Source organism: Polistes fuscatus, unplaced genomic scaffold (genome assembly GCF_010416935.1).
Source record: "Polistes fuscatus isolate 324 unplaced genomic scaffold, CU_Pfus_HIC Scaffold17, whole genome shotgun sequence".
NCBI classification, from domain to species: domain Eukaryota; kingdom Metazoa; phylum Arthropoda; class Insecta; order Hymenoptera; family Vespidae; genus Polistes; species Polistes fuscatus.
The window spans coordinates 2966810-2978995 of NW_025113075.1; the positions used below are offsets into that span (position 1 = coordinate 2966810).

Below are 12186 nucleotides of genomic sequence, written 5' to 3' on the forward strand. Positions count from 1 at the left end.
TATAATCAAAAAGAATAAAACCTTTTTAATTTATATTATTAAATTATATTCATAAATGAAACTCGTTACAATATTAAAATACATTTTTTAAATCTTTATTTAAATATTTTGAGTAAAAATTTTATCACCAAAAATAAAGTAATGTACTAATACTAGTCATGTACCATAGTTTGAAAAACGATGGTCTATTCTACTTTGTTTCTTTAATACGCATCAAGTTAAAGTTTTAAGCCTTTTCTCCAATAAGAAAAATGCATTGGGATTATTTTAGCCAATGGGATCTATAGGAAATTCCATGCAAATGCTAATTGACTACAAATGAACAGTATATTACATCTATCTGCGATTAAAAGCGAAGTGGATAACATTTGGTGTTTGAATTCGTTGTATACCTAAGTAGGTCTACGAAATAAATGGCAGTTTTCATGATGACATCCTCAGTAGCTGTAACCTTTAAAGATTTTCTAAACAATAACATTGAAAAGAGTAAATATATTGTTAAATTTTGTTGTTTAGTTCCTGGTTGCTATTTACAAATATCAATGTACGTTAATGCTCTATCTAACATTGTGACATGCAAGTCTAACCTCATTAACCTAAAAGTTAATTTCACTTAGGATATTGTCAAATAACAACTATTTCTTTTTACCATACTTATAATTAAATGTACAAAGTGATGACATCTACATTTACTTTTAATTCCAAATAGACTGTTATTATATGAGCCCCTTAGTTGACAAGTGGTATAAGTTTACAATTCAGAAAAATTAGTTTGCTATGAAATAAAGTTTTGTGAATGCTTTATTATATTTATCAACTCAACTTTGGTTATTTGTTTATAAAAAGTAAAAGGCATCATCAGTAAAGGCATACATCATGAATGAAATGATCGTAAAAGTTTTTGAAATAGCGCCGTAAGTCCAATATTTTGTACTCATTTCATTATCACGTAACAATTGGACTTACGCTACTGTATCATTCGATTAGTGGCGCATGAAGACTGTTGGTATACAAACATTGTTCCACGAATGGTCATGTTGCTATTTAATTTTTGTTTGTAAAGTTGTTCATTATTTCTTGGTTTTAGTATCAGCAACATTGTATTATTTGTGTATTTGTCAATAATGAATAACGTAAACTTAAATCATAGAAAAAGCCGAAAAAAAGGAAAAAAATAGTGATGGCTGGGCAAGGAACGTTGCAAAAAACTGAGTAATTCAAGAAAGAAACATATAAATTGAAGTGGTAATATAATTAAAAAAAAATACAATACAATATAATACACCATAACCTAACCTGAACGCCACCATGGTGCGCGACTAGAGCGCTACAGCGTTTGTAAGTTATTAACACGTTCGCGGACAGTAAAAGTTTCAGCGAGGAAAAAAGTCCAAAATTTGATTAAATACATTTTATAAGGGCAGTCAGATTATCATATATTAAAGAATCAGTTAGTCATTACCTTTACAGGTATAATAATTAATAATTAATAATTTGAATGCACATTCATGTCCACGAACGTGTTAATGAACAATACACTATATATAATAATTATATACTTAATTAACGTGATGACGGTACAATACTATCAAAGAATACAGTATTCTATCAACTATCGCCCATTGGTGGTCCCGGTAGTAACTAACAATAAGATGAATTTGTTAATTTCTATGTACTTCTGTATTCTTTGATATAATCACTTTAACACAGATACACAATGTATGGATCTAAATGGTGGAACAATTGATAACTGGTAATTACGGCTGCTATTGTCGACTGACATGATTCTTATCTTTTATTCCCGCACGAGGCGCTTCTGTCGTCCCGTTGGCTAGTTCTTCGACTTTCTTCTAGAGCATGGTTGAGGCACATTTGGTGCAAGAAATAGCCGTTGTGGCGCGATCGAGCGAACTGAGTAGTCAACGTTTGATAATTGTCGCGCCATCTAATATTAGGAACTAACACCCTCTATAAATCTATATAATAAAGTACAAGTATATAGCGTCTTTATTGTTTTTATATAAATAATCCTTTTTTAAAAGTTACTTTTATATAAATTTAAATCTAATTAGGCATAGAATGAATTAAAAATGAATTAAATTAATTATCCTTTTATATATATATACGTTAAAAAATATTAGCTATATATAATAAGATTTAGTGTCAATCGAATATAAATTTAGTTATGTATTTATTCATTTATGTGTGTAGGTGAATGTAAAATGTATTAACACATAATGAATCTCATATTTAAAATATACAAAGTTTCAACTTTTTAATAAAATAAAAGCTTTTTATTTGTATCGATTGTAGTTTATTTCAAAGGAATTGGTAGATTTTGTTCTCCTCCATGAAAATGACTTCTTTCAATTTTTGTTCGTTTAGTGTTATACAATTTATACAGTTTCATATCTCTATACTTGAATTTTGTACATTTAGTAATCATATCATGTCATGTAGAGTAGGATTGGTGAACATCATTATATATTCGTTTCGCAATGAATAGGATTTTTTATTAATTTTAACTTTAATAACTAAACTACACAATTTTAAAGCGAAAATTGTGTTTCATTTTTCAGCGTATAATATTACCAAGTGGGAAATGAGACGATCCAACGAGATTTTGAATGAAAAATTGAATTTAGAAGATACGGATAGTGCATTAAACAACATGGTAGACGTCAGAGCCTGTTATAAGCCAAACGGAAAAGTAAGAATGAATTTGTATTATTTTACATTTTACAAATATGGCATTGATTGTAATCACGAACTCGATGCATTCAAATATATACAAACAATAAACATTTAAATGTATATCTTAAGAATGATTAAAATTTCCTCTTATAAATTAATTAATAATGGAATGAAATTAATTATATAATATAATTACCATCGAAGAAATAATTACAATAATTCTCTAATTTGACTGAATATTTAATTAATTTTGTGATGTACAATGCCATGATATTTCTTCAATTTTGATATACATATATTTATTTTGCATTATTATATATTCTTGTCAGCATTACTTATTTTTTATTCAAATAAATGTTTAATAAAATACATATTGTATATATGTGCTCAATTGTTTGTGAATGCATGTGCGTCTTTGTTGTATGTCATATAAAATAACTTAAATTAGAATACTTTACGTATTCATATTGTTTATGCATGATATATGTTTTGAAATGCACATTGAACTTTTACGATAATATATTACTTATGATTTAACAAAAATGACAAGCATGCGGGGAAAAGAATAAAAGAAATTAATTTGGTAACAATTATATGGTGTAATTCTGTGACTGTTACAAATTTTTCAGGATAATGCAATTTTGTAGTTGATAACTTTTATATTAGAAACTGTATTTAGGAATATATTGTTTGGTAATTATATAATGTGATCTATATGCTAACCAGTCTAATACTCTTTGCAAAAATTGTTCAAACTATTTTCTATCAGCCTCGATACAATGTCTTGTCATTAATTGTTGAACTTGTTTAACATGTTAAGCTTATTTTGCTTGACATTTTGTTAATGCTGCATTTTACCGTCAAATGTAGATGGCCATCTGTGATATGTAAACTATAAACAAATTAACGAAAAGCAAAGTTGAATTATGTCAGAACGATTATCAAATCTTTATTTACGCTTGCATTCTTTTCCTGAAAGCTTTGATTGAACAAAAACCAATGTTGCACATATGGAATGTTCAAATTCACAGTTACAAGGATCAGCATACGATGACAGTATAGCATAAACTTAAATGCTATGGCTGGTCCTCAGGATCCAACGTGGTGCTTAATTATCAAATAAAATATTTCCAGATACTAATTTCTTTCTAAAAGTTGTTTATAATAATATTCTCCATTAACCAAATTTGTAACATGGTCACAGGATTAACCTGTACATACACACTTACATGAGAGTATTTAACGAATAAAATATATATATTAAACCAAAATATTTGAAATAATTTTGGTATATATAATATCGGATAGGTCAAATAAGAAAACATGGAGTTATATTAGTTGGTAAAAGAAGAGTCCGATATTTTAAGGACTTATCGAAAAAAGTAAAAGATGTCTAATTAACATGAGTCCGAAAATCAACATTTTCAATGTAAATTAACTTTTATTATTTATGAGCATTCAATATCGTAAGCAAATCTTTTAGCAGAATATAAGTCAACAAAGAGAAATACATCAGTTCAAGGTTGTCAAGATAAGTTCATTATAAAAATAAGAAAAAAATATTACTAATATCAACAAAGATTACTTCGAAGATGCAAATATATCTATAAATTGTAGATATTCAATATGTCTTCCTTCCATTTGAATGCAATTCTGATATCTACGGATCATAGATTGACTTACACTTTCAAATACTCCTTGAGTTAGTGTATTTCTAATCAAATTCCTCTGTGCGCATTGAATATGTTGCCAAAGACTCGTTTATGATATCGAATGCTCATAAATAATAAAAATTTATTATACATCGAAATATACATATATACATCGAAAATTTATATACATATACGATATATATATATACATATATACATCGAAAATTTATATACATCGAAAGGATTGATTTTAGAACTCATGTTAATTAAACATTTTTTACTTTTTTTGATAAGTACTATAAGTCCTTAAAATATCAGACCCTTTTTTTTACCACCTTGTATACATACAATGGGTCTCAAGAGTATTCGTATACCTCTATTGTCTATTTAAAATAATTAATATTTTCTTGTAACATAATATTTCAATATTCTTATACACAGAAATATATTTTAGAATTATTAAACTTTGAAATTGGTATAAATGTTATTATAAAATAGCATATTATTATAAGAGAAGTAAAATTTTACATAATTGATAACAAAATTACCCATTCGTTTTAAAAACATTCTAAGATGCAAAGGAGTACTACTTAAAAAGTATTACTTAAAAAAATAATACTTGTATTTTTATTATATCTTAGGTGAGTATAAATATTTTTATGAAATTAATTATTTTTTATCATTTAACAATAAGTAAAATTATATTTTTTAAACAATAAAATGTCCTTCTGGTATAAAGTTAATATTAATTTGAAAGTTTAATAATCCTAAATTAGTTTCTGTCTAAAAGAATTTTGCAATATTTGCATTATAAGCAAATATAAATTATTTTTAATTTATAGTGAGAGCAGGTACGAATACTCCTGTAACTCACTATATGTGTACATACACTATATAACTACATATATATTTGTAAAGAAAAATAAGATCATTAGTCATTATATAAATAAAGATTATATAATTATGTATGATCTTTTTGGTATTTTTTAATTTGCCATTAGATGGAACGTTGTTTTTATTATTTTTTCTTTTATTTTATTGTTTTCTTTAGTAAATAACGCATGATCTCGCCATGGTAGCGGTACAATATTTCTAAGAGGCCATTTGAGTATGTGGTCCCATTTATCATTTTTCTATACATGGGTCCAGATTTGTTGATTTCTACAGTCTACTTTATGCCAAGGGTAATTGTTGAAGATCACCTATGTATATGTCCATTGGCAATTATTTTGGATATATATTGACTTGTCATCAAATATGATCAAAAATGAGTGAGGTAAGTACTTTATTACCTCTCATGGATCCTTCTCTCATTCACTTTTCCTTTTTCATTTATTTTTGCTCATTAATAATTTAACTTTTATCAGACAAATTTTTCATCGAAACTTATACGTACTATAATTATTTAATATGAAATCAAAAATGGTATTATATTATTTGGAACTATTACTTTTTTCTTCTCATCTATTTTGTTTAATTTCATCTTGTATTTATCAATTGAATTTAACCATCTTATGCAAACTTAGAAAAGTATCTTTTAAATCTGTTTTTATAACATACATTATTGTAATATAACAATATCAATACTGAGATATTGTAACTTATTTAAAACTTGATACTTTTTATCATTATTATAACAAAAATTGTATATTATAAAACAGAGAATATTTTTATTGAAAATTTACTTTGTTATTTTCATAATTTTATATATAGGGCGTCCCACATAACTGTAGTCATGATTTTTCAAGTACTTGCGATAACCTGACAAAAAAATACTTTAAACAAAAGTTGATCTGTTTTTGATTTACTACACATTGCAATAAAAAAAAGTTCGAACCAAAATTTTTTTTTAAATATTTTTTAAGGCTACCTTTATTTTTTTAAATGGTACTTAGTATTTTTGACTTTACAGTATTATAGCCCATATTAATACGAATTCAACTATGGCCTTTGGATGACATTCAAAGCAAAGAAATGAAAATTTCAACAAATAATTACTTTGCTTGTCGCCGGCGGAGAAAAGGCACAAGTGCTTTTAAAAACAAAAAATTTACTTATGTGTGTAATTTATTGTTACTTAAATAAAACACAAACAACACCACAGTGCTGTTTCCAGCCTTTTCGCTTTATACAGTTCGGTTTATACAGTTCTTTTGTTTAATCTCGATTTGTCACGAGAACAAATCACAGTTTAATATTAAACTTGTAGAAAATATATACTAACAGTGAAAAGGTTGACATATTGCTAATACTTGACGAATGTAAAAGGAATGCACGTGAAGCAGCAAATCTGTATGCTGCAATGTACCCTGTATAAACCGAACTGTATAAAGCGAAAAGGCTGGAAACAGCACTGTGGTATTGTTTGTGTTTTGTTTAAGTAACAATCAATTACACATTTTTTGTTTTTAAAAGCACTTGTACCTTTTCTTCACCGGCGGCAAGCAAAGTAATTTTTTGTTGAAATTTTCATTTCTTTGCTTTCAAGATCATCCAAAGGCCATAGTATACTATATCCTTGAATTCGTATTATATATACTATAATACTGTATAGTCTATAATACTATAAAGTCAAAAATACTAAGTGCTATTTAAAAAAATAAAGGTAGCCCTAAAAAATATTAAAAAAAACTTTTTTTTATTGCAATGTATAGTCAATCAAAAACTGTTGTTTAAAGTACTTTTTGTCAGGTTATTGCAAGTACTTGAAAAATCGTGACTACAGTTATGTGGGATACCCTGTATATTACATGTTCTTTCTATAATAATGCAATATGCAATAATATGGTATATAAGATGAGTTAATAAGAATTATATACTATTTCAAATAATTCGTTACCTATTGGTTGTATCAAAAATTGTTATAATAACTTATTAACTTATTGTTAGCATTTTAAGAGATGCTTCGGATGAATACAATTCAATGGCAGAAAAAACCACAAATAATTATTTTTTATTTTAGTACTCATCTTTACATCCTAAACAATATGATATTAAAAGAATTTTACTTAAAAATCTCAGAAAAAATCCAATTGTAAGATTTATATAAGATGCATTCCTTAAAATGCTTAATAATTTATTAAAACATTTGTTGATACAATTAATAGGTAACGAGGTATTTTAGATAATTGTTCTTATTAACTCACTTTCTATATAATAATAATGATATATTATAAGAGAAAATATTATAAAATTCGTATCTCCCATATATTTTTTCATTAATCGATGTCCAATTACTTGAAATATTTTTCTTTGATTGAATAATATTTGTTATTATTTAATAAAAGTAAAGATATTTCTATCATAGAAAAATACTGTAATAACGTGTTGTAAATAGTAGTAATATATTGAAAATATTAAATATTTTTTTACCATCATATAGTATACATTTTTTCTGCTTTATTTGTGACCATAGAAATTTGTATTTTTCTTTTGCTTTTTTACAAATATTTTATATATAGTACATATAAATACATTACTTCATTATTTATAATGCTGCATTGATGTTTTGTAAGACTATATACAAGTTCTGATTAAAATGTTTATTACATATAAATTTTGTTCATTATCATTGTGGTGTTATACGCTGATAAAGTATTCCAAAATTGCATGTGATTGTATGTTATTTGATGTAATAATTATGCATAATATAAATTTATTGCACTTTTATTATAATTCAAATAACTCGTTATCATAAATCATTGTATATTTGAATAATTAAAAATTGGGCAATAACGTAACATATTTTGCTCAATTATTATTGTTATTGTAGTCATGGTTTCGAGGTGTTCGGAGCAGCAAATTCCGTCATGTTTATGGTATACCAGCAAAAAGAGAAAAATGTTATGACAACATCAAGATTACAAAAAATGCTCATGACTCGCAATTTTGTGCTGTCAATCCAAAATTTTTAGCGGTTGTTACAGAAGTAGCAGGAGGTGGTGCTTTTCTGGTATTACCTCTCGATAGAGTAAGTTACATAATGAAAAAAAGAGAATTACTTATTTACATAAAATTATTTAAAAAAAAAAAATCCAATATATATAAAATTGTCATTATAATATTATTTTAGACTGGACGTTTAGATTTCAATGCTAGTAGAGTTACTGGACATACAGGGCCTGTTTTGGATATTAAATGGAATCCATTCAATGATAATATCATCGCTTCTTGTTCAGACGATTGCACAGTATGGTTCAATTATTTAACACGCACATTTACTCTATTACAATTAAATTTAAAATTAAATTATATAGAAAGTTCTAATGTGTCCAATAATAATTACAGATTAAATTATGGCACATACCAGATGGGGGGCTATCTAGAAACTTATCGGAATGGCTTATTGAATTACAAGGTCATAAACGTCGAGTATCGTACATAGACTGGCATCCTGTAGCTGAAAATATCATTTTTAGCATAGGTTTTGATCATCTTGTTATTGTTTGGGATGTCGGTAGAGGAGAAGCGGTGAACATTATTGACAGACATCCTGATGTAATATATAGTTTATCTTTAAATCGGGATGGAAGTTTATTAGCAACAACATGTAAAGATAAAAAACTACGTGTCTTCGAACCTAGATCTGGCATTATAGTTTCGGTAAGTTTATAAAAATTGATATACAACATTCGTTTATTCTCATTTTATTTTTAATACAATTTCTCTTTTACTCTTTTACAAATCAATATCATTTGACATCGTATAGCTATTTACTTTATTACGAATATAATTATATTTCAAAATATACAGAGTGATTCTTGGAATTGGAACAAGCTACTGCTCTTTATTAAGCAAAAATAACAAAAAAAAAAGACAAAATAGGGAAGTTCGATTTTTATGAAAACATTTTCACTTCTCACGACCCAGAAAAATATTAATATTAAAGCAATTAAAAAAATGGCCCCTCCAATAATAGCCTGACATATACTCGACATGTATGCAAAATTCCAAATCGATCGAGTAGCTTCTGAGAAAAATGTACGTCTGGTTTTTAAAATGTTGTTTTGAGAAAAATACGTTTTCAGTTTCTATGGAGAATATGTAATGCGATTTATGAATGGAATTATACAAGCTCTAATCTTTGTGGATGATATGTGTAGATGTAGTTGCAGATGAGGAAGAAATATTAGCGGAAAAGGCAAAAACTCTAATTAACACAGCAAAAGAGGTAGACCTTGAAATTAGCAAAGAGAAAGCAAAATATGTATATGATTATGAGTAGATTACTGATAGAACATAAATCAGAGCTAAGCGTAGCTAATCTGACATTTGAATCGATTAAAGAATTTAAATACCTTGGTACAATTATCACGGAATAATGAAGTGGACATGGAAATTAAAAAAAAGACTACACACAGGCCATACGTGAATGGATTACTTAAATCACGTCTTCTATTGTGCAATACAAAAATTCGTATTTATAAAACAATAATACTACCGGTGGTATTATACGGGTGCATAACGTAGTCTCTCATAAAAAAATCAAGAACAAACTTAGGGTTTTTACGGAGATGAAAAAACGGCACATAGAGTGTTGGTAGAAAAGCCCCGAGTAACAGTTTAATTTTTAAAGAATATAGTGCAATTGCATTTTGTAGGTGCATTGGTTCATGTGCATACAAAATAATAGAACAGAAAGTTAGGGCTTATTATGTCATATGATGTTTTCCTTTATTCTTTTAAGCATTTATTTCTGACACAGCTGGCGTTTACTACGAGCATAATTTCAGTGACAGGCAGAGTTGGCCACGATCGTGGTATCACTGTATGGTGCATACATTTATAAAATTAACAGATATACCAATAGCCAATTTCTGCAAAACTTTCTAATTCTAATCGCATAATATTTTTTATGAATATAACCCTATAATCGATCATTGATCAAGACTGATTAATATCAACACCCCTCACTCCCCACAGTTGACTGGATGCCGACTATAGGCGGTGGTAGGAATGACAGTATTAATAAAGAGCAGTGGCCTTTCTCAGTTCTAAAAATCATGCTGTATATTAGATGATCTTTCATGCTATGTTTAATTCAGGAAGGAATCTGTCATGCTGGAACCAAAGCAAGTAAAGTGGTATTTCTTGGTGGATCTGGACGTTTATTAACTACTGGATTCAGTAGACATTCAGATAGACAATACGCAATTTGGTGTCAACATGATTTAACAGCTCCTCTTACTCGTGAAACTATAGATTCATCAAGCGGTGTTATTTTCCCATATTTTGACAATGATACGAATATGGTCTATTTAGCAGGAAAGGTAATAAATGTATTAAGATAGATACATCCAAGAAGATAATATTGTTTTAATATTAATAAATATACAGATTGGAATAAAGAAAAGTTTCTTTTTACTTATTTTCAGGTATGATTTTCACTGTAGTAATTATTACTATAGTGAATATTTTTAAATAAAAATGTTGACATTTGTTCTCGACAGGGTGATGGTAACATTCGGTATTATGAGGTAGTTAATGAAGTTCCATGGATGCATTATCTCAGTCAATTTATCTCTGGTAATCCACAAAGAGGATTAGGAGTAATGCCAAAAAGAGGAATAAATACAAGTATTTGTGAGGTCTTTAGATTTTATAAATTACATGCAACTCGAGGCATGTGTGAACCAATTTCCATGATCGTACCTCGAAAGGTAACAAAAAGAATAAACTCAGTGTGTGACATATTACATTATATCATATTTTCTACATATTGCTTATCGATATAACCTATAATTACAAGTAATATATTTGAAAAAATGTTATTTGACATAAATTTACATAATTTTAAGTATACAAGTTTAAATGGAAATGTTCTATTTTATAGAGCGATCAATTTCAAGAAGACTTATATCCTGATACTATAGGTACCTGTCCTGCGCTTTCAGCAAGAGATTGGATTAGTGGTATGAATAATCCACCAATATTAATATCACTTAAAACAGGTATGGAATCATTTTAGTGTAGATTTAAGTAGATATTTATAAATGATTCTGTGTGCGATAATAGAATTATTATTCTTATTTTATTGTTACTCTTATAGGTGGCAGTATTTCAACGCACAAGCCACGCATTTACAAGCAACCATTAATACCTCCAGCAACAGATTTAAATAATAAGAAAAAATTTGCATTTTTATCTACTGAAACTGTTCCCGACTACAGACCAGTAGAATTGCACAATATAACAGAAAAAAGTCAAAAGACATCCAGCAATCAGAGCACTAAATTTCAACAATTACAACAGAAATTTGCCAACGTAAATTTACAAGTAAGAATTTACGATAACAAATAATCTATTTTCTTATTAATATTTAAAGATTATGACCCACATTTGATAAAGCTAATTACAAGTAAAACTATTTTGTACAGAATAACATAATAACAACATCGCTAAGCAATAATAAAGTTATGGAGACAATTGATGTTCCTCCTAACAACGAAGCAGAACTTAGATTGGCATATGTACGTCAAGCGGATGAATTAAGATTGATGCGTCGTCAACTTGCTAATAGTCGACTTCGTGTAAAGGAGTTAGAAGAACAAGTGTGGAAATTACAAAATCAGTAATGCTTGAAAATGCCTCTTAGACGAAAAACTTTGTCAGTATCCTTTATATCAACTTTTTATACATTTCATGCAAATTGTGAAACCAAATAGTCTGCTATATTCGTGCTTTAAGAACAAAGTAATCTTAAATGTTTATGAAAATTCAATGAAATTGCATGCATAAGTTCTTTTTTTTATAACTTTGTATCGTTTATATAAAATATGTGGATATTTAAGTACATGATTATAGAAATTTATACTAATTGAGTATAAATTAACAAATTTCA

General features: G+C 27.5%; 1 protein-coding gene across 12 annotated transcripts; it reads left to right on the forward strand.

The window, feature by feature from the left end:
* The first annotated feature begins 94 nt into the window (after nucleotides 1-94).
* LOC122515206 (coronin-2B-like) lies at nucleotides 95-12066 on the forward strand. 12 transcript variants are annotated; one of them, XM_043632451.1, is made up of 10 exons: nucleotides 95-486; nucleotides 2580-2710; nucleotides 8119-8316; nucleotides 8419-8535; nucleotides 8634-8948; nucleotides 10391-10615; nucleotides 10796-11005; nucleotides 11179-11296; nucleotides 11395-11621; nucleotides 11723-12066. In XM_043632451.1, exons 1-10 carry the CDS (start codon nucleotides 414-416, stop codon nucleotides 11918-11920), a joined length of 1812 nt encoding a protein of 603 aa, XP_043488386.1. In that variant the 5' UTR covers nucleotides 95-413; the 3' UTR covers nucleotides 11921-12066. The 12 variants fall into 12 exon arrangements, with proteins under 12 accessions (XP_043488386.1, XP_043488391.1, XP_043488396.1 ...); XM_043632456.1 differs by having other exon boundaries at nucleotides 99-544; XM_043632461.1 differs by lacking the exon at nucleotides 95-486 and adding an exon at nucleotides 551-1245.
* Nucleotides 12067-12186: the final 120 nt, after the last annotated feature.